The sequence below is a fragment of the Amblyraja radiata genome, chromosome 11 (assembly GCF_010909765.2).
Source record: "Amblyraja radiata isolate CabotCenter1 chromosome 11, sAmbRad1.1.pri, whole genome shotgun sequence".
NCBI classification, from domain to species: domain Eukaryota; kingdom Metazoa; phylum Chordata; class Chondrichthyes; order Rajiformes; family Rajidae; genus Amblyraja; species Amblyraja radiata.
Genome location: NC_045966.1, coordinates 49,745,003 through 49,768,910, shown reverse-complemented (window position 1 = coordinate 49,768,910; position 23,908 = coordinate 49,745,003). Strand labels below are relative to the sequence as shown.

Genomic DNA, 23,908 nt, shown 5'->3' with positions numbered 1-23,908 from the left:
TTGTTTCCAAATTCTTATTATATTGTGAATAATTGGGTTCTTCTTATATATTATACTATTCAATTTTATCGGTGAGAGCAGGATCGTTCCTATATCGTGCGGATAGCACTCCTCTTTCTCCATTCTTATCCACTCCAACTGCTGAGTGGAACTATCCAGCCAGTACATTATGTTCTTAATATGCACTGCCCAGTAGTAATACATAAAGTTAGGTAATGATAAACCCCCAACTTCTTTAGATTTGCACAAATGCTTTCGTTGAATTCTATGTGTTCTGTAATCCCATATAAAATTAGTGATAGTGGAATCTAGTTTTTTGAAAAAATATTTTGGAATATATATTGGGATCGCTTGAAACAAATATATTAATTGTGGTAAGAAAGTCATTTTTATAGCATTAATTCTACCTATCAATGAGAGCGGAAGCGTTTTCCAAAATTTAATCATATCATTCAGTTTATTTAATAGTGGTATAAAATTGGCACTAAATAATGATTTGTGTCTTCTCGTAATTTGAATACCCAGATGCTTGAATTTGAAATAAAGCACAGCAAATGTTTGAAATGGCAAATGATTAAAAGCCTAGGTACACAAAAAAGCTGGAGAAACTCAGCGGGTGCAGCAGCATCTATGGAGCGAAGGAAATAGGCAACATTTCCGGCCAAACCCCTTCTTCAGACTTAACTTAGACTTAAAAGCCCAAACTTGACAACTTCCTGTTTGCACGGTATATTGATTTTATATAAAACGCTACCACCTACGGCTGTGATTTTTGGCCATCTTACTCTGTCCCCCTCCGCTCATCAGGTGCAGATTATTCATCCCATCAATGAAAAATAAAGAGAGGTGGAATATTACGTTGGGGGATCAGCCCACCCATATGAACATGGGACCCAACGGGTCCCACTTAGTCTAGTTATTATCTATAATTCTTTGTTACCCTCAGTCTAATAACCTTATCACATCTCACTGATCAATGGCATTGGCCAGAAAACAATAGTATATTCCTGAAGATTGTAAATAGTATGATCAATATTATAATATCTGAAGAAGGGTCTTGACCCAAAACATCACCTATCCATGTTCTCCAGATATGCTGCCTGACCTGTTAAGTTACTCGAGCACTGTGTGTTCTTTTGAGTATAATCATCTACTTGGGTAACTTCTTTAACAAGGAAATAAAACATCTTCCTGAGCTGTTCAGGGGCATGATTTAAAAGATAACTGCTGCAGGAACAAAGCACTGTTTTGTGTACCAGGATGTTGCTGCCTTACAGCGCTTGACCCAGGTTCGGTCATGAATATGGATGCTGTCTGTACGGCGTTTGTACGTTCTCCCCGTGACCACGTGAGTTTTCGCCGAGATCTCGCTACTCTGTGGACGTCATCTCCCACATTCCAAAGACGTACGGCTTTGTAGGTTAATTGGCTTGGTATACGTGTAAATTATGTGTAGGATAGTACAGGGATCGCTGGTCGGTGCGGACTCGGTGGGCCGAAGGGCCTGTTTCCGCTCTGTATCTCTAAACCAAAACTAAGCACTGGAAAGACCAAAGTTAAGTCGTTAGCTGAAGAAGAAGGAAGTAGATAGGATGTGAGGTTTGAGAGGGGGGAATAATGAAAGGGGAGAAGCAGGTGGTGGGACAGGACTTCCAAAGAGTAGGATCTAGGCAGTTAAAGGCAAAGCTTTTAATTTTGATACACAGAAGGTCAAGATGAGAGGAATAGAGGATTGGGGAGATTACAGTGGTAATGGCAATGTGGGCAGACAGGGATTTAAACAGTCTGCACAGAATCGAACTGCAGGGTGAACTAGACGTAACATGGGTTGAGATGTGGGTACGGGTGCTTTGGTTGAGCTGAAGTTCGTAGAACGAGGAAAATGGAAAACCACCAAACACTATTGAAATCTGGAGGTGACAAAGACATTGATGACGTTCTCTCCAATGTAAATGGGTCAACATTTGCATGGGTCTGCTTGACAATCAATCAGAACAGGGTAATCAAAGTCTGTGTTTATTGAGATGAACCAAGCAAGGCATGGGGCTGAGGCAGACCCCAGGAGGAAACTGGGAGATCAACTTTAAAAGAAATGAACAAACCCTGTCAGTGTTAATCAATTGTGTATTCAGGATTCCTGGATTCGGAAAATAATTTTAGAAAGGAAAATTAAATAAAACTGACTTTAATTAAATTGTAAATGGAATTGCACTGGAGTAAATAACCATTGCGTCATCAAAGGATATCTGACCACAGAATAATTGAAGACTATGTCTAAACTGTGTTCATTATGGCGTCTGTCCGATATTTTATCAAAAGAACAGGGGTGGTGGGTGGGTGGCATGATGAGGGGCAGATGCACAGATTGTTCACAATGCCCCTCTCCCTTAATGCGTTGGGTGCCAAGGATGAAGTGTGCCTCACATGCACCACACCTGTTAAAGCTCCCAAATCTGCTGCCCCAGGCTATTGAAATTGCCTGGCACAGCTCCAGCACAAGCCTGGCTGATGGCAAAGTCTAACTCCGTGAACCAGAGATGAAAACAATTGCAGTGGGGCAAACGACCTTCTTACGCACCGTCAAATTCAATGCAAAATTTAACATGGAAATGGTGCTTTTAACAGCACTGTGCTTCAAGCTAAATTTACTCGCAATGTGTTTCACTCCCGTGTCCCTCCCTTGCAATCTGTCTTGATTACTTCCTGTTTGCCGCTGTTTCCAGACCGGCAAAGAAGGCAAGTACACGGTTCAAAGCTGTTCTCTTGTCATCATGCTTTTAACTGGAAGCTCTATCTGATCTTTCACGTTAACTGTTAGTGGTTATTAAGTGGTTGAAATGTTCAGTGCAGGGAGTCGTTACAAGGTGCTCGAAACTTAGGAGGCAGTCGGTTTTGAACAGGTGTGAGTTTCTTCTCCTCGCTATGCAACAACAAACAAATGGTAAAGATCAAACCATTTCCTATGTGCACACTTTCTATTCATTCCTGTTCTATGTGGACTGTGGAACTGAATTAATTGCAGCTGCAGATGAAAGGAGGGATTAGCCGGGTCCTAATGGGACCACAGCGAGAGTAGGCGAAAGGGTGGACAGTTTGTAGGATGAAGTAAGTTTCTTTGGCACAAGCACATATGGGGACGTGTAAATCTTAATTTAAAGCTGTGATCTTGATGTTTTGCTTTTGGGTTATATCCAGTAGTATGATTGGAGTGGTCCATTTATCGAAACACTGTTCTTATTTCCTACTCCAATTTGGTTGTTGGTGCAGTCTGCATGAAAACTGACTTTAAATCCAGGAATCTTTTTGTGTTACTGAGTGAACCTTTCTGGTCTAAATGGTAACAGTCCACATGACTCTCTGACTGAAAACTCGGCGTCACCTCCCTTTTTAATGAACTTATTGAGGAATGTTGAGGAACGAGTGCTTTGTGACTTTGGTCCAAATATCTTTTAAGTGAAACTACTGGGAACTATATAAAATGTCTAACAAGTCCAGGCAAATGAATAGCAATTCATTGAAAACTTGGAATGATGTGAAATGGAACACCACCCGAGGAAGAAGGAGAAGCTAAGTTGAAGTTTGTTTGAAATCTGTTTAGTTTAGAGATACTGCATGGAAGCAGGCCCTTCGGCCCATCGAGTTCGCACCGACCAGCGATCCCCATATACTAGCCCTATCCTACACACTGGGGACAATTTACAACTTTTACCGAAGACCATTAACCTACAAATCTGTATGTCAAGGAATGTGGGAGGGAATTGGAGTCTCTGGGGAAAACCTACGCGGTCACGGGGAGAACGTACCAACTCCGTACAGGCAGCACCCATAGTCAGGATCGAACCCGTGTCTCTGGCACTGTAAGGCTGCAACTCTACCGCTGCACCACCGTGCCGCTCAATACCAAATCTGTCTGCAAAAGCCTCAACAAGTTTATTCAGTGGGTGTCAGCTCTGAGGCATTAAAATTGGCTGTGACATTTTAAAGATTATGATTAGAAGAATTCATCCCAGGATATGTACATGTGTGCGTGGAACAGAATTACTCCAGATTGCTACACATTGGTAATCGTGTGCATTTGAATGGGTGTCACATTCGGAGGGAACAAGGCTCCATTGTGATCCCTCCTACATTCAAGTATCAGCCAAGGTTTATGAAATGACCATGTGTAAGGCATAAATGAACGATTACTATTTGTGGAATTTATATCCAGGGGATGCCAACAACTTCAGGGGAGGTAGAGAGAGGGAGAGCAGGAGTAAACTACAACAAAAAACTGTTCTAATAATGCCAACATTAAAACAAAAATATTACACCCTATCCTGTATTTAAAATGAGGTAACATTCAGATTATTTCACACGCCATATCTCTTCTATCATAGGATGCACAACATAGGAATTGACAGGCTTTGCCTACAATTGAATTTAATTATTACCCCAAAACTGCAGATCTTGAAGCAAACTGCAAGTATACGGTTATAGAAATGTTCTGCACTGAACAAACCTGTTTAATCTATTCCGACCATTTCAGTAACACGACTCTGCTTGTCTCCCCCACCGTCCTGCAATTATTGTCCTTCAAACTGAGTGGCAGGTTCCAGAGAGCAGTGATGTGCATCCTATCAAAGCTCTCTGAAATGCCTTGATGGTTTGATATTAGCGGAATGCTACACTTATAAAAATGCCGACTTTTAAATGGGGCGTTAATCGGACATCTTCGCTTTCGAAGATGACCGTAGAATAATCCATATCACGATTGCTGTCTTGGTTTACACTCAATCAACATCATAAAGTCAAGATCATGTTGCTCTTTCTTTTGGGCTGTGCGTGATTGCTTTCTGCGTTCCCAAAGTCACGGCAGGAACCAAGGACTGCTGAAGCAGAAACTCAATTCCAGGCCTAGTCACAGGGAGATATTACCAGGTGGACAGAAGAAATGATTTGAGGATGTGCTTGAAAACATACAACATCCCCATTGACTCCTAGATATCATTGTGATCACTCCCGGTGGAGAAGGAGCATGTGGGATGACACTGAGAACATATCCTGTCAATGCTTTAGAAGCACAACGAATTCCAGCATAAATCTTGAAAGAGTGCACTATCCTAAAGGTTACCTGCCCAGGTGCCAGTGGAAGAGTCTAGGTTTCAACATTGTCTCAACAGTTGCCTTAGAACCCACAAACCAAACTGGGAGAAAATCACCCATGAACCTGAGCAAAATTATTTTGAGGCAGACAATTTGGCTGTGGGCCGAGCATCGAAAATGTGTCTAGAATTTAACTTTCGTGACCCATGTCTGGGAACTACTTGACATTTTGCACAGATTTAGATCAAATTTAATTCAGAAAGAAGTCATAATTCGTCAGTGCCAAACGTTGCACACTAATTGAGATCGAAAAAGTAAAATTAGATCGAAAAAGTAAGCGCCATCTAGTGTTCAATGCTCATATTACTCCACGGGGAGCCTAATTCCATGCTGCGGTCTATTGAAACCATATATTATTATACCATATATATATATATAAATATATATATATATATATATGACGTGAATATGACTGTAATTATATATAATTATATTATATAAAAATAATATAATGAATTTAATTGTGAGTGTGTATTTTGAATGAGACTGCCACAGAGGTCCGGCTCCTGAACCAGCCTAATTAATGGGTGAGGGCAGTTCCACTGTGTTCCCCCATTTACTGAACCCCACTGACTGCCAGTGTACAGAGTGGGGGTCACGGCCATAGTGGGACTAGGGCAGTGCCAGGCTGGGGTAAGGCTAACGCTTCTTCCACTGACAGGAAAATGCCTAACCCTAACCCTAACTCACCCCCCCCCCCCCCCCTTCCAGAGCAGCCCACGGCTGGAGCTGGAGCCGCTTTGGGACCGGCTGCGGGCTCCATACGTGTGGCCCAGCAGCGCGTCCACCTCGGCCAGCATGCCCTTCTGGATCATCTTGGTGATGATGATGGGGAGCAGCACGCAGCCCGGGTCGCCTTAAGCACCCCCAGAGTGCCGGCTCCATCAGTCCGCCCGCTCGCTCACTACAACACCGGCTGACCGACAGCCCGCCCGACTGACCACTCGTCGACCGACCACTCATAGCACCCACCGACAGCCCGACCGACCACTCTCAGCGCCCATCGGCGACCTCAGGATCTGCACCAGTTTCATTCCACATCCCAAAGACATGCAGGCTTGTAACTTAATTAGCCTCTGTAAATTTTGTCGAGTGCGTAGGGAGTGGATGTGAAAGTTGAGCTAACATGGAAATAGTGTGAGCAAGTGACCAATGTTCGGCGTGGTCTCTGTGGGCTAAAGGCCTGTTTCCATGCTGTTTCTTTCAATCAATTAGTTTTGTACCATCCAAATAAAAATCACTGTCTTCCTCATCTACCAAACATCATGTTAAACAAAATTATGATATTGAACAAAACTGGAGATAGCAGGTCACTTTTTCTTTATTCCTCTCTTTAATAGGATGAGCCCAATATTTGCTTTATTGTCTTCAATCGTGGTGTTTGGATAAAATATAGGTCAACAATGTGATCAATAAAATGTATGTTTATGCCCATGCAACCAAGAATCTTAATGGTAAGGTACTAGTATTCCAGTAATAATCTTCTTAAATAGTAAGTAATCAGTCTGAAGAAGGGTCCCGACCCAAAATGTCATCTATCCTTGTTCTCCAGGGATGCTGTCTGACCCACTGAGTTACTCCAGCATTTTGTGTCTTTCAATCGTAAATTTATTGTCTGCGGAATCTAATGCCACAGCAGTATTGATGAAAACTACAACAAGGCTTTACCATTTCTCATGGCATCTTTATTGCACAGTGGGTAGTGCATATATGGAACGAGCTGCCGGAGGAGGTAGTTGAGGCAGGTAGTATCGCAATGTTTATGAACCATTTGGACAGGTGCTTGGATTGGACAGGTTTAGAGGGAAATGGGCCAAACACAGTCAGGTGGGACTAGTGTAGAGAGTGTTGGTCGGCGTGGGCAAGTTGGGCCAAAAGACCTGTTTCCACACAGTAGGAGTCTTCGACTCTGTATCTCTATCTGCTAATAAATAAATTGAATTAGAGATATTTTGATTCCAACCATGTATCGCTGCTAAAACTTATTTATTTTGCTTGTGCTGGGTAATTACATTGGCTATTTAAGTCATAGGGTCTGCGTGAGATCCAGCACTAAAATAGACTTGTTGTACCTCCATCCATAAACCATTCATTTAGACTATACCTGCATTCATCCCACATTATATTCACCCATATTCTCATCAATTGCCTCTTCTCTTCTAATGCTCACCTAGTCACTACAATTCACAGTGGCCAATTCACCCACCAACCAATATCAATAGTAAACCAATATGGTGATGCAGCAGTAGAGTTGCTGCCTTGCAGTGCCTGGTGCCCAGGTTCAATCCTGATTACGGATGCTATCTGAACGGAGTTTGTACATTCTTCCCGTAACTGCATGCATTTTCTCCGGAGGCTCCAGTTCCCTCCCACAATCCAAAGACATACAGGTTTGTAGTTAATTGGCTTTGATAAAAAATATAAATTGTCTCTAGTGTGTAGGATAGGGCTAGTATATGGGGATCGCTGGTCGGTGCAGACTCAGTGGGCCAAAGGGCCTGATTCCACGCTGTATCTCCAAACTAAACTAAACTAAACCATCCTGTGTGTCTTTGAGAAACCAGAGCACCAGCAGGAAATACACATCTTTGCTGGGTGAATGTGCAAACTCCACACAGACAGTATCCAAGGTCAGGATTGAATGCAAATCACAGAGACTGTGAGGCAGCAGCTCTGCCAGCTCTTCCACTGCACTACCTCTTGTGGCTTCCAATCCCTTCTGTTCTAATGACATTTTTTGTAAACACCCCGAGTAAATTTGGTCCCTGAATTTACTTAATGACCAGATTAAACCCATGCAGACTTATGGCAGTCTTTAATAATAATAATAATGGATGGGATTTATATAGCGCCTTTCTAATACTCAAGGCGCTTTACATCGCATTATTCATTCACTCCTCAGTCACACTCGGTGGTGGTAAGCTACTTCTGTAGCCACAGCTGCCCTGGGGCAGACTGACGGAAGCGTGGCTGCCAAACTGCGCCTACGGCCCCTCCGACCACCACCAATCACTCATACACATTCACACACAGGCAAAGGTGGGTGAAGTGTCTTGCCCAAGGACACAAAAGGGTCTCGACCCGAAAGGCCACCCATTCCTTCTCTCCAGAGATGCTGCCTGTCCCGCTGAGTTACTCAAGCTTTTTGTGTCTATCTATGGCAGTACTGAAGCTGTGTTACACGATGGTGCCTGTTTAAAATCTCCAGGGTTTATAAAATGTTTCAGAATCAGGTGACGGGTGGCCAGGATCATCGAATAGGTATAGCGCTTTTAATCTCCTTTTTCTTTTTTTCTTTTTTTTCTTTTTTTTCTTCTCTATTTCGTCTCTTTCTCTTTCTTTTTCTACTTCTTCTTTTTTCTTTCTTCTTTCGGGCTATCTATCTATTTCACACACCACTCTGTCAAGCTCTCCTTTTCTATTCTTTTCTTCCTTATTCCTGTTTTATTATTAAATTAAAAATAAGAAGTTGTATATGAAATGTAATATGTCAACAAGTATTATGTACTGTGGTACCACAATATTGTACTTACTTCTAACAAAAAAAAAAAACAAAAAAAAATCTCCAGGGTTGGGTTCTGCAAAACAGGAGTCCGTCCTGTATCTTCCTGCATCTAGCCTGTTCAACCCCTTAAGAATTAACTTACAAAATTCTTAAGGGGTTGGACAGGCTAGATGCAGGAAGATTGTTCCCGATGTTGGGGAAGTCCAGAACAAGGGGTCACAGTTTAAGGATAAGGGGGAATTCTTTTAGGACCGAGATGAGGAAAACATTTTTCACACAGAGAGTGGTGAATCTCTGGAATTCTCTGCCACAGAAGGTAGTTGAGGCCAGTCCATTGGCTATAGTTAAGAGGGAGTTAGATGTGGCCCTTGTGGCTAAAGGTATCAGGGGGTATGGAGAGAAGGCAGGTTCAGGATACTGAGTTGGATGATCAGCCATGATCATCCAACTCTTGCAGGCTCGAAGGGCCGAATGGCCTACTCCTGCACCTATTTTCTATGTTTCTATGTATTTCTCTGACTCCAATGAGAACATCATACACACTGAGCAACTCCAGCAATTTCGAACCCTCTTCACTATTTTTGTCCTGTCATTTGATATCTAAACCTTGATTGCTTTATGTGGCACAGTAGATATGATTCCACGAGTTCTGGTCTCTTTGCTCCAGGCTTCTGGTGGTGTCTGATAAATAATGTTCCTATTTCTGAACTCTGAGTCAGGCTCCTTATCTTTAGATAAACGAATGGCAATTTCTAATTAAGTTACTTATTCTTCAAGTCTGTTGTTTAACCTTTTCATGACAATAGTATTAAACAATTCTCTCTCCTGCCTACTCAGTGACGCTTTCCATCTTTCTGCAAACGTGTCGGAATCCGTATTTTATTTCCTCATTGGATATTTTTGATGGGCCAGGCATTTCCTTTGAGAAAGCCAGATGAACTATTCTTTTGAAAGATAAATTTTCATGCTTTACTAGGATGTTAAAAAAAAAAGAACCCTGAGGATTTCATCAAAATTCATCATAAATTAGGATTTTTTTTTTCCAACAAGCGTTACTTTAACTGGAAAGAGATCCCCAAAGGAAATCTGTGCTGAGAGAGTTAATTTTGCAGTGACATGGGACTTCACGGTAACAGGGAGGAGGAATGCAGAGTGTGCTCGGGGGAGTAAGAACTATTCACTGAAAGCCCTGGTTTGCTTTTACAAAGAGGCCTTTTGACGATTTACGTACATTTCAAAAGTGACAAGCAAGTTGATCTTCACTACCAGTCAAGCCAGGTCGGAGGCAAGACAATTGGTGAGTTGAATTCTAAAGCTGTGACATTTTGATTTATCTATTAAGTTGCCACCAATGTATTTATTCTGGCAACAATTTCTCAAGATCTAACGTCGATTTGAGGTAGACATTATTTAGCAACAAATATTATCACTAATCTACTGATAAACATGAAGGGCGGCACAATGGCGCAGCAGTAGAGTTGCTGCCTTATAGCGCCAGAGACCCAGGTTCGATCCTGACCTCGGGTGCTACCTGTACGTTCTCCCTGTGACCGCGTGGGTTTTCCCTGAGTGCTCTGGTTTCCTCCCACATTCCAAAGACGTACAGATTTGTAGGTTAATTGGCTTCGGTAAAGATTGACAATTGTCCCTACAAACTAAACAAAACACACAGATAATGCTTCATATATTCAGCAAGTCAGGCTGCATTGGTGGGAAAGGAAGAAGAGTTAATGTTTAAAGTTGAAGAAGTACCCTTCTTTGAGCTGAAGTGTTGACTCTGTTTCTCTTCCCATAGATGAGGCCTGATCTGCTAAACATTCCCAACATATTCTGTTTTTATTTTAGATTTCCAGTAAGCTCAGTTTTTTTTTTAAATTTTCATTGCTATTAATACACTTTGGTCTTGAGATTACAAGGAAGTCTTGAAAAAGTTCAAAACTCACCAGTAAATACACATTAGTTTAAATATATTTTGCGAGCACTTTTCAACTTGAAATAGTACGTTAACTCTCTTCAACATCTGTCAGAGAGAGCAATCGTGCTCGGATGCCAATTAACTGCTAGTTTCCGTATTATAATTTTTCCTTCAGATTTTGTTTCTTTTCCTTCTTCATGTCCGTCCCATTATGGAAGATCAACATTTGCGTTTCTCTCATGGTGTTCCTTGGCCAGTTTCCAGAAGGGGGCAGTTACAACCTTTGTTAAGTGACTTGTACAAACTGAAAAGCAACAGATTTCACATCTCCCCATCGATCAGGGGATGGAAAGGAATGGTTGACATTTGGTAGGGAACCAAGTAATATTGATGAACAGATTAACCTGGTTTCAAAACAATGCTCAAGAAGCTCAATGCCATCCAGAACAAAGTGTGCTGCTTAATAACACATTCGCTCAAGGCAGGCACGTGCCGTCAGGGTGTGCAAGGTAGGCACTGCCTACCCTGAATAAAATTATAACATGGTAATTACTAAATATAAATAGTAAAGGCATGGGAGAATTATGCCTATCTAATAGATCGATCTCTTAGGCAGGCATAATTCTCCGTGCCTTTCATCCGCAGCACTTGTAACCCTTGAGGGTCTGAGCAGCCCACGTGCCGTCAGCGCTGCTGGAAGCTGTCAATTTCAAGTGAGGCTGAAGACAGCTGAAATTCTGCCTTTGCTGTACTGCACAGGCACAGCAGCCTACTGCGCATGTGCAGCGCTAGTTTCTTGGCGGGGTTTTCAAATATGGATCGGCATTATTTTAAGTGTATCTTAGGAAACAGAGAGAGAAGAATGGAGCTCGTGTACCAATGATGTGGTAAGTACATTTCTTGGTGATGTTTTTAAATACCGTATTTCCCAGGGTGTGGGGGTGGGGGGAGAGCTCCTTTCACAGCGTTTGGGGAGTCTGGCCCGGGGTAAAGTTGCGGGGAGGGTAGGAGCGTTGTGAAGGAGGGGATCTGGATCATACCAGTAACCCACTTGCGACGCTCCTTGCACGGAGCCATCGATTGAGGCGGGGGGGGGGGGGGTGAGAAGTAGCTCGGGTGGCTGTGAGCGGCCGCTGGGCCGGACAACAGAGCCGGCCGCCACCTCAGCGCCTACTGCCGGCCTCCGCTCACCTCTGATAGCTCTCCATCTAAAAACCTCTCTCCTGCCGCAAATCCTTAAATTCCGACAGCGCGATTGAGGTTACTCGGCTGTGGGAATTTAAGGATTTGCAGGAAGCGGCTGACATGAGCGAGCAGCAGGTGAGATGTGTTCAGATGGAGAGCACTGCCAGAGGTGAGCGGGCCGGTAGAAGGCGCTGAAGTGGCAGCCAGTTCTGCTGTCGGGTCCCAGCGGCCGCTTGCAGCTCCCCGAGCTGCTTCTATCCCCGGCTACAATGCGGCGGCTTCGCGCCCGGAGAGCTGCAGCAGTGGTGAGTAAGTGAGTTACTGGCATTATCCCCGACCCCCTCCTTCTCAACACTCCTGCCCTTCCCGCAACTTTACCCCTGGCACAGACTCCCCACACGCTGTGAAAGGAACACTCCCCCCAATTGGTCCCTTGAACAAGTGGTGTCATTCAATTAGATGACAACTGATTCAACTTTTCCCTGTGCTCCCGATTTTCCCACCATCTCTCCACCTGCCATCACCCTTCACCCCCCCCCCCCCCACACATCCCCCCCCCCCCCCCCCACACATCCCCCCCCCATTCAGTAATTCAGAATAAAGGAGACTAGGAAGCCTTCGGCAAATTGAATTGGTACTGTTTTTGTTTTTATTTTTTATTTTTACGGAGAGAACAATCTGCGCATGCGCGGTTTAAATTTTTTTTAAAGCCGACTGACTGCCTACCCTGAGTAATTACTCACGGCACGTGCCTGGCTCAAGGGTACATAGTGCTGGAGTAACTCAGCAGTTCAGGCAGCATCTCTGGAAAACATTGACAGGTGATGTTTCGGGTAGAGACCCTTCTTCAGACTGATCCTCTGTCTTTGCAATACCTGCCATCTACAGAATATAGTGCAGTTAATGATTTTGGTTGGTCTAGCAAACTATGTAAACTTGTGATCACTACTAGCAAAAGGGGCATGTGCAGCAGGCATGTGGGAACATCACCATCAACATGTAACACAACAACTTGATTTGGAAATATCACACTCTCCCTTCATTGGCACTAGGTTTCAATCTCTACACGTTGACATTGGGTTTTACCTTTATCAGAAAATCATCAATGGTTCAAGAATTTTGCTCACCAAAATCACCTCAAAGGCAATTAGCGATGGGCAATAATTGCTGGTCTTGCCAGCAAGTAGCAAATCCCCCAAATGAATAGATATTTTTAAAAAAGTTGGAATTGTTTGAACGATTTAGGAGCTCCTCCAAACACCAATAACTGCTGAGACTGTATGTACTTGTACTCAATGAAATAAAACCCATTCGAGCACTGTGTGTTCCTTCCAGGTGCCACCAAGTCCAAGAGCAGCCTATTGTTAGTGACATGTTCCAGATACGGACCAAATATGGATGTTACCTTCACATCATCTGAAGCATTTTAGAAGCACCATGTTGAGGCACTTGCTTTGATTGTTTATCAGTGTGTTCACAGCTACTTCCCATTGCTGTATTGGAAACAAAGTAGTTTATTATGCATTTCACAGGAAGAAAGCATTGCAGTCTGATCCTCCAAGCCCACCATTTCAGTGAAGGTTGTGATTAATGTACCAGTCAAAAGCCAGATCTTTCTCAGCCATTAAAAGGCAGCATCATAAAATGACTTGTCATGGTGGAGATAAGGTTCCTTCCTCAGCCTAATAATTCAAAAGAGATCAGGAATTTGTAACAATGGAGATGTTGGCAATTAACGATCGGAATGGTACCATTTGGCGCCACTGTTTCGGTGCCGCCGTTTCGGCACCACTGTTTCGGCGCCTCTGTTTTGGAGGCGCCGATCTTTTGCCATTTTGATATGTTACCTCCAAAAAGAACAGTATCTTGCTCGAAACATGAAGCAAGGTAAAGAGGTAACGCTTTTATACACAGCGTGTGTGTATAAAAGCGATAGGAAGCTCTCACTCCCATTCTACCAAACAAGCCTTCCTGCTCCAGCACTGGGAAAACAGCAGAGACCGACAACTTTTACCAAACTGCAGGCTTCCCTCAAAACTCTTCGAAACTGACTGACCTTGCTCACCGCACCAAGCAAATGTCAGAAATGCAACGGTCGTTTCGGCACTGCTGTTTCGGTGATTAGCGATATAGGTCAGACTATTGGCTTCCCCAATCCTCCAGTTTCAGCTTGATGCCATAATCCGAACTGAAAGCACTGGAGTACTCAGCGTGGCAGGTAGCACCTTTGGAGGGTAAAAAAAACAGAGTTAGCATCTTAGGTTTATGGCTTTTTCATCAGAGCTGGGAAGAATTAAAAATAAAGCATTTTTAAGGTAGGGAGAGTGGAGTTGTACAGGAGGGTGGGGACACGGGGTTTGGTTGCAGAAAATGCAAGGAATTGAGAGTAATTGGATGAAGATCTGGAGTGAATAAATTGCAAACAATTGATAAGGCTCGTTCAGAGATCGTGGTATAGACATTTAGGAATGAAAGATAATAGATCTAAGGAGTCGTGAATAGGGCAAGGCAGATATTGGTATTTGTTTATTATTGCTATGTGTATCAATATATAGTGAACAACTCTTGCATGCTCTCTAGGCAAATCATATTACAAATGGAATGAGCTTAGATGTGGATTCTTGGCTAGCATGGGCGAGTTGGACCAATGTCCCTGTTTCCGCACTGTATGATTCTACAACTCTATGATAACATCAGATATTATAAAAAAGAAAATAACCATATTATCTAAATTGTTTTGTTGCAGTTTTTGTTACCTTTTCTCAGTGTGTTGGTGAGGCCACACGTGGAGTACAATGCACAGTTTTGGTTCTCCTACCTGAAAAGAAAGCATATAATAGCACTGGGGGCATTTGAAAGGAAATTCACTGTGCTAAATCCTAGGATTAGAGGATTGTCCTTTCACGAGTGGATAAACAGGTTGGGGTCTGTATTCTTTGGAGTTTAGAGAATAAGAAATGATGTCGTTTAGACATAAGATCCTGAGGGGAGAAGACAGGGTAGATGTTAAGGTGATGAGATTTCATAAGTGGGGGAGTCTGCAAAAAGGGGATATAGTTACTAGTAAATAGGCTGGTAACTTAAAACGTAGGTGCATTTTTTTCATAAGGTGTTGAATCTCTGGAATTGTCTACTCCAGAGGTTGTGGAGTCAAGATCATTCAAAGTACTTATGATGGAGGTAGACACAAAATGCTGGAGTAACTCAGAAGGTCAGGCAGCATCTCTGGAGAAAAGGAATAGGTGACGTTTCGGGTCGGGACAGTTATCAATTATCGTCTTTGGTTTTCACTGCAAATGGTTTATCTGATCAGAGAATCATATTTTCTTAATTGTATGGTTAGGACGTTAAAGGAATACTGGTGGATGGGAAAAGATTGAAACTCTTAACTCTTTGCAACACACAACCTAAATGTACAAACAATGCCAATTCTTCCTCAAAACAAGATCTTGAATGAACACTTTTATGGGTACTTACATAGAAAACATGGAAAACATAGTAAAATAGGTGCAGGGGTAGGCCATTTGGCCTTCAAGCCAACACCACCATTCAATATGATCACGGCTGATCATCTAAAATCAGTATCCCGTTCCTGCTTTTTTCCCATATAGTTCCTTTAGCCCTAAGAGCTAAATCTAACTCTCTCTTGAAAACATCCAGTGAATTGACCTACACTACATTCTGTAGCAGAAAAATCCACAGATTCACATCTCTCTGGGTGAAAATGTTTTTCCTCGTCTCTGTCCTAAATGGGCTACCCCTTATTCTTAAACTGTGACCCCTGGTTCTCGAATCCCCCAACATCGGGAAATTTTTTCCTGCATCTATCCTTTAAAGAATTGTATATGTTTCTATAAGATCCCCTCTCATCCTTCTCAATTCCAGTGAATACAAGCCGAGTTGACCCATTCTTTCATCATATGTCAGTCCCGCCATCCCGGGAATTAACCTGGTGAACCTATGCTGCACTCCCTCAATAGCAAAAATGTACTTCCGCAAATTAGGAGACCAAAATTGCACACAATGCTCCAGGTGCGGTCTCACCAGGGCCCTGTACAACTGCAGTAGGACCTCCTTGCACTTAAACTCAAATCCTCTATCTGCAGGGATATGTGCATTGGTGGTAACGCCAGTTTTATTGCCCATCACCAGCTGCCCATCACTTGAACCATTGTTGGGCCTTGGCATCAGGGGACTTATCGGACCAAATATGAATCCAGCAACGATGCAGGAAAGGTTCAAAGTCAAGATGATAAGTTGTAACCTGGTGAACATGAAAATAATTATCTTCCTGTGTGCTTATTCTCCTTGATTCTCTCGGCAGTGGATTTGATGCTGTGCACCCTGTGGATGGTACACACTGTAGTTACTGTACTCTGGAGTGAACACTTTAGCCAGTGGAAAATCGACAGCATTTCCTTTCATTGATTTCCACAAGAAAGAGTGTGTGTGTGTCCGTCAACCTGTGTGTGCATGTGTGTGTGTCCACCTGTGTGCGCATGTGCATGTCCGCTGGTGTGTACATGCGTGTATTTGTCAATGGGCCGGTGCACACATCTGGGTGTGCACATGTGTGTCCACGCACATGTCTGCAGATGCGTATACGTGCATGTTTGACCACAGGTCTGTGTATGCGTGCATGCAAATGGATGTCTGCACCTATTATTCCCTCTCAACCCCATCCTCCCTGTAATCTTTGATGCCCTCACCATGTTCCTGCATGCGCATGCCCTTGTGCATGCTTCATGCTCTGCTATGCATGACTGTACTCGCCTTTTTGCGCTGGATAGTTTGTCATTAGTTACTTGAGGCTCAAATAGAAAATAAACCAGAATGAGGGAAAGGAGGAAACAAAACCTGGCATGTAAAAAAAAAACCTGAAATGTATATAAATATAGCAATGACACAGACTGTTAATCACTTGAGTTATTACTTCTCTGGTATTTTTAGTTCCTTAACTGGTACTCATTGAAGTGCATGGCTTGTTATGTGCCCGTTGATTTATTCCAGGAGAGAAGACCCGTATGAGCACCGAACTGGAGGCAGAATGGATGTTGGAACAGTGACAAGTTTATCAAACTTGACTGATTCCTTCACTCACTTCCCGGCGAGTTACAAAGACCCAAAACTCCTGTACTGTGAAAATGGAGGGTACTTTATGCGCATTCTCCCTGATGGAACAGTGGAGGGGATAATCAACCGCGACGACTTATACAGTGAGAATCCTTTTCAGTCAGCGTGTGCTCTGTACTGTTTAAATATGTGTGTGTGTTTAGACTTGTGTTGCTTGGCAACTGCTTTGAAACTTAGCAAGTTCCTAAGTTCAATTCACTGAGAACTCCTTAGCAGCTAGAAAAACAAGGATTTAGGCAAAGCTGCAGGGGATAAAGAAATCTTACGTTTAAATTAAAGCAACATTATTTCATAGAACAAATTTGATGTGAACTTTGCTGCAAATTGAAACTTAAGTTCTTCCAGAGCAGTGAGGGTCACTGTGTATAATCGCACCTCGTCGTTCAAAAGTGAAGGGGCTGTCCCACTGTACGAGCTAATTCAAGAGTTCTCCCGAGTTTCCCCTGATTCGAACTCGGAGAATTACGGTAATACCCGCTCGTAGGTACTCGGGGCTCTCGTGGACATTTTTCAACATGTTGAAAAATCTTCACGAGCTTACCGCGTTTTCTACCTGCCGTTAGTGTTACGAGCCGCTAAGAGACGTCCCGAGCTCCAAGGTACCCGCTACGTACATTCTACGTGCTTACCACGAGTTTGTTTCTCTTTTTAAACTCGGGAGAGCTCTTGAATTACCTCGTACAGTGGGACAGGCCCCTTGAGAGTTAAACAAGCCTTGAAGAACTAATGGCCAGTTCTCACGGTGCGACCTGAAGCAAGATGTCACCCGAGTAAAGTGGTCGCGGTCCAGCACGAGTTCCGCACGATATAACGGGGGGTAGATAAAGAGTTCCCACGGTACTCGGCAATTCTGTCATTTGTGCGAGTGACTTGTCCGTCTCCCGATCTTTCCCGTTAATCGTGAATGAACATCGTGGACTGTAGTGTAGTTAATCACGTGGCACAAATGATGTTACTTTTTTTCACACACTATACAAATACCCTCCGTTCGTAGAATTGGCTCATTTGCAGACATGCCTATACAAAGTTGGTTCGAGTACAGGCTGGTTGTTATTTTCATTGACGCGCTGTATGCATTAGCGCAACATGTGCATCGAAAACGCTTGCGTGAAGGCAGAAGGGTGAGATTAATTAAAAAGATAATTAAGAGGAAGTCTCACTGGGTTAAGCCCATGTTTCAACGGAGACCTCAATTAGGACAATATGAGCAACTGCTTAATGTGCTGTGCGAAGAGGATAAAAGTGCATTCAAAAACGTTGTCAGAATTTCACCCGAGCTCTTTAATGAGTTAAAGAATAATTTGGGACCTCTGCTGAAGAAGACTGACACTGTAATGAGAAAGGCACTGGAACCAGGGTTGCGCATAGCAATCACCCTCCGCTACTTGTCCTCAGGCGATTCTTATCTATCTTACAACTTTCTTGTCGCCACCAACAGCATCTGTGGTATTGTCAGAGAAACCTGTGAGGCGATCATCCAATTTTATTCAGCTGAAGTGATGGAATGCCCCAGTACACCAGATGCGTGGAAGAGAGTTGCACTGGGGTTTGAAAAAAGGTGGAACTTTGCTCACACATGTGGGGCTTTGGATGGCAAGCATGTGGCAATCCGTAAACCACCCGGAGGTGGCTCAAATTATTTCAATTACAAGAAATTCCACTCAATTGTACTCATGGCGGTGGTTGATTATAACTACAACTTCCTGTATGTGGATGTGGGCACACCTGGAAGTGTTGGTGATGGCCGTATTTGGAAAGAAACCTGGCTTGGAAATAAAATGGAAGGTGGAACAGCAGGCATGCCTGATCCAGAACCTCTGTCAGGAGAAGACAGCCCGGACATCCCATATGCGATGGTTGCTGATGAAGCCTTTGCACTACGGCCCTGGATTATGAAGCCATATCCACAGAGGAATCTAACTAGGTAACAGAGGATCTTCAATTACAGGCTGTCTACTTCAAACGAAGAGGGTGTAAAAGCTGTCCGCCACTACTTTTACATTGCAGCTGCAGGGAACAGACAGACTTATAAGATAAATTAAAGGTGACTGCAAAAACAGCACTTTTACATCTGTAGCATTGTATGTTTTTAAATCATGGATAACATTAAATTGTTCTCCTGTACATAAACTAATATATTGTTATAGTTACTCACATGAGCACCGGGGATACTCAGCAGCCTTCGCCTCCAGCAGGTTGCGCTTTCTCTCCCTATTTCTATAATCCTCTCTGGATTTGTCATAGAGAATCTCATTGCATTGGTACCACTCCACCAGTTCCCCCTCTTGTTACCTGTTGAAGTTATATGGCCTTTACCTTCTGCCATCTAACCTTTATGTTATCGTCTGCTGAGGTTATTGGGGAGGCAACAGCTACTGGGGAGGCAATCTCAAATCCACCTTGATCACCCTCTCCCTGCTCCAAGGAGCCCACAGGCAGTGGTATCTCTGGCATCTCCTCTTGCCTCTCCACCTGTCTCTCTTGCTGAGTTTCCTCCTCATTTACCTGCATGGCTAAAAACTTTCTGACTTTCTTTGACCCCTTTCTTTGTGCTTTTCTGAGAGGCATCTCTGCAAGTCTTTTTACTGTGAAAAAGATGATCAAACAATGACAATTAGGTGGGACGTCCTCGATGGACACATGGTCCATTGGCGATATTGAGACCACCTTTTTTACTCACCTTATGTCCCCTCTGTCAAGCTTCCGGGTTTACCGTTCGCAGGAGTTCCCACGGTACCCGCAAGTGTCATTACGGATATCGCACGGATATCGCACTGGCATCTGCGTTCATACAATGTTGCAACGCTGCTCAAGTCACTCTTGGAGAAATTAAAAAATGTTTGAATTTTCTCCCGACCTTACCAAGTCACACGACTACCTGCCGTTAGCGCCACGGAGGTCCTCGGTGGTCCACGAATGCCGTACTGCTATCGCAGAAGGTTCCCACGATGTTAAATCTTGTTAAGTCTTGCTTCAAGTCGCACAGTGAGAAAGCCCTTTAAAGCTTCCACTTTCATCAACCCTGTTTTTTTCACTCTTTTTCTCACTCACCACACTCTCTCACCGTCCCCAGATTATCTCTCTTCAAAGGTGAACTATTTGTGTATAGATTAGGTTTTATGACCTAGTAGATAGACGCAGAATGCTGGAGTGACTCAGTGGGACAGGCAGCATCTCTGAATAGAAGAAATAGGTAACGTTTCGAGTCGAGACCCTTCTGCAGTCTTAAGATTGGGTCTCAACCCGAAACGTCACCCATTCCTTCTCTCCAGAGATGCTGCCTGTCCCGCAGTCATTCCAGCATTTTGTGTCTATCTTTGGTGTAAACCAGCATCTACAGTTCCTTCCTACACATAGTTATTACATAGTCGTGTTCATCTCTGTCTGGTATGTAGTAATGGGCCTGCTATTTATTGGGGAGATGTGGGAAGATGCATAGGGGAGGCATTGGGGTCAAAATGCTGTCAGCCCAGTGGAGGAAAAGGAGGGGCTGAAGTTCATGGGCTTCTTTCAGGGGCTTGAGTGGAACGTCGCAGAACCTCCTGACTCAAGTTACTGTTGCATTTACATTGTGGTGCTGATATTTTTGAGTCAATAACAAGGCCAGTGTGCAGTTGAAACTCTTCTTCCCAGTCTTATAGTTCTGAGGCTGATTTTAGTGTTCTTCTACTGAGCATGGAATTCATCTCTTCAGGAAACTGAGATCAGTCAATCTAAAGGGTTGATATCACAGTGCCTACTTCCATCAGGAGAGAAAGGGGGGCAAGGTCTTATACAAGAGGATGCAATAAGAAAACATTTATTGGCCCTGCAAGTGTTTAGAGTTTGGTGTTCACTGGCAGGATTGGTGATGGAAATGGATTGAATTGTAGTTTCAAAAGGGAAGTGGATGGATAGAATGTGAAAGGGGATGGGAAAATGACAGGAGAGTAGAGTGAGTTGAATTGTTCTTACACTGGACTAGTACAGAATTGGCAGGGTGAATTGCCTTCTTCCATGCTGTAACCATTCTTTTAGTTTTAGTTGCGTCTAATTTAGTTCAGTGATACAACACGGAAAAAAGCCCTTTAGCCCACCGACCAGCGATTCTCGAACTAACGCTATCCGACACACACTAGGGATAACTTACATTCATACTAAAGCAATTAACCTACAAATCTGTAGATCATTGGAGTGTGGGGGAGAAAACCGGAGATCTCGGAGAAAACCCACACAGGTCATGGGGAGAATGTACAAACACGAGCACTATCCTACCATTTACAAACTCTGTAAAGACATAACCCACGCAGTTACAGGAAGAATGTGCAAATTCCGTACAGATAGCACCCTTAGTCAGGATCAAACCCGGGTCTCTGGTGTTGTAAGGCAGCAAGTCGACTGCCGAGCCACTGTGCCACCATTTTATTTTGCATTATGTTCCTAAACTAGTGTGCGACCTTGCATCACCCGGCGTGGCATTAATGGCCACGGGACAATCGCCATCGCCCGCCGGGGGCTTTGACTTTGACTCTGACATCGGGGGGGAGAGTGCAGTGGAGAGAGAAGTTTTTTGGCCTTCCATCACAGCAATGTGATGGATGTTTATGTAAATTATGTTGTGTCTTGGGTCTATTTGTTTGTAATGTATGGCTGCAGAAACGGCATTTTGTTTGGACCTCAAGGGGTCCAAATGACAATAAATTGAATTGTATTGTATTGAGGATAAAGGAAACTGGATACATTCATGAAAAGGTGCTCTTGAAAGACTGAATAATATTTTGTTTGTGAATGCTTAAGAATTACAGTATGCCATAACCTGCTATATTGGCAACACAAGCCAAGAAAATTAATAAAACCAATAAAGCTCCATTAATCCAGCAAGTTTAAGAATTTGATGGTATCAGACTGTCTGGACTATTGGATGTTATTTCCAATTAATACTGATTAATTCCAGTTAATTTGTATTAAGTTCATACAATTTTCGAATGAACAGATAAATATCATGGGAGCAAAGGAAATAGACCCAGGTGAATTTAAAGTGAGTGTGGGAATAGAGCCTAAGTGCGATAAAAAAGAGGGTGCCCTGTCATTAGGGTTTATGAACAATCAGCCTGTGGATTACCTGATTGTTTGCTGTATTTTACTCAATTCTTTTTAGTTTAGCACTTAAAAGAAACAATGCGGAAACAGGTCCTTTGTCCGCGCCGACCAGCGATTACCCCATGCACGAGCACTATCCTACCATTTACAATTTTTACCAAAGCCTATTAACCTATAAACCTGTATGTCTTTGGAGCGTGGGAGGAAACTGGAGCACCCAGCGAAAACCCACGCAGGTCACGCGGAGAATGTATAAACTCCGTACAGACATCACCTGTAGTGAGGATCGATCCTGGGTCTCTGGAGCTGTATGGCAGCAACTCTATCGCTGCACCACTGTGCCACCAACTTCCCTCTTCTTCTATTTCTCTCCTTTAACATTTAGACTAACTGGTGTGGGCGTGGCATGCTGTTGGCCCTTCACTGCTCAGATTAACCTCTTTGTTTCAAAGTATTCAAAGGTTTTTATTAGTCACATTCACATACACCGAGGTGTAATGAAGTGATATGCTTTTTGCCATTTTGCAGTACACAAAAGAATACAGAGACCAATGAGAGTCTTAAACACAAAGAACATCCCCCCACAATGGCTCCCACCATGAGGGAAGGCACAAAGTCCAGTCCCCAACCCCAGTTCACCCATAGTCGGGCCTATTGAGGCCTCCACAGTTGCCTCTACGGAGGCCCGATGTTCCTGGCCGTTCTCGCCGGGTGGTGGTGCTCCGGCGTCGGGAGAGTCCTCACAGCGGCTTGGGACACCTGGAACGGCCGCCTCCGTACTGGAGGCCGTGGCTTCTGAAGCCGACAAGGCCGTGCCGGATGGAGCTCCACAACTGGCGATCTCGTCGCGAGATCCCAGGCTCCCGGTGTAAAGTTCGGCGCCGCCACCCGCAACTGACTGCTCCACAGTCCCGCAGCTCCGCGATGTTGTTCCCGGCGGTCTCAGCTCACCGGAGCTCCAGCGCGGCGACCCAGGCAAAGCATCGCCCGCTCCACGATAGCGCTCCAGCGCTGTGCCGCCGCCGAAGCCGAGGTTCTGGCGGTCCGCGACAGGAAACGCCGCTCCAGGCCCGCTGGTAGGCCGCGAGGACGGGTCGAAGCTGCAGCCCGGAGAAAAGCTGCCTCTCCGACCAGGTAGGGACCCTGAAAGGCAGTTTCCCCCTTTCCCTGCAATCATAAAAGCAGAGAAAATCTATGGCATGAAGAAGGCCCTTTGGCCCATCAAGTCCAATTTAAACCCATCTCGAAATGCATTTTCCAAATCCCAGTAGCTATCAACAGACAATGACCTCAATCCAAGTACCTTTTCAATGTGGTGAGGATTGCTCCCACCTGCATCATTTTTGTGAGACAAATTGAGATCCCCACTGCCCCTTGGAAGGAAGGGAAACTTCCCAAAGTCCCCTGCAATCCTCAGTCCATTACTTTAAACCGAGCTGTTGACCTCTCTGCTAAGGAAAACAGTTTATTTCTATCCACCTTAACCAGGCCTCTCATAACTTCACATACTCACTCACCCCTCTGCTTCCTCTGTTGCAAAATAAACAAATCAGCTGGCTAAACTTTCTTCATAACTAAAATCCTCCAGTCCTGACATTTTCGATTAAATCCCCATACCTTCACCACTGATCTCACGCTCTCCCTGAAATTTGCTTTTCACACAAGTCCCACTGTGTTTTTCTTTTGCTAAGTCACATAATTTTGAGCGTAATCTTCCCAAAGTCATATCTTCTGTTTTCTTACTCCGTTGCACAGTACTTTTCTCGCATCCTTTTCTCAATTTCTGGTAAACGAGAAGGAAAGAAAACAGAATTGATGGAGACAGTGCAGTCAAGGCACCATCCGTCTGAAACAACGACGGGAAGCAGCTAAAAAAGATCAAAGCAGCCACATCAAGTGCTCTGATCTCCTAAAGCTGTAGGACAAATCCTCATCATTTAATCCGG

General features: G+C 43.8%; 1 protein-coding gene across 6 annotated transcripts in view; it reads left to right on the top strand.

Moving 5' to 3' along the window:
- The window catches only part of fgf1 (fibroblast growth factor 1), a 110,605-nt gene that overhangs the window by 74,707 nt on the left and 11,990 nt on the right, over positions 1-23,908 (top strand). For 3 of the 6 annotated variants that reach the window (XM_033029900.1, XM_033029901.1, XM_033029899.1), the window contains exon 2: positions 16,761-16,966. In XM_033029900.1, coding sequence (XP_032885791.1) covers positions 16,798-16,966 — 169 coding nt within the window. In that variant the 5' untranslated portion in view covers positions 16,761-16,797. Of the gene's footprint in view, positions 1-2,786; positions 2,942-2,997; positions 3,106-9,753; positions 9,948-16,760; positions 16,967-23,908 lie in introns of those variants that run through there. The other 3 variants (XM_033029903.1, XM_033029897.1, XM_033029898.1) reach the window with 3 other exon arrangements.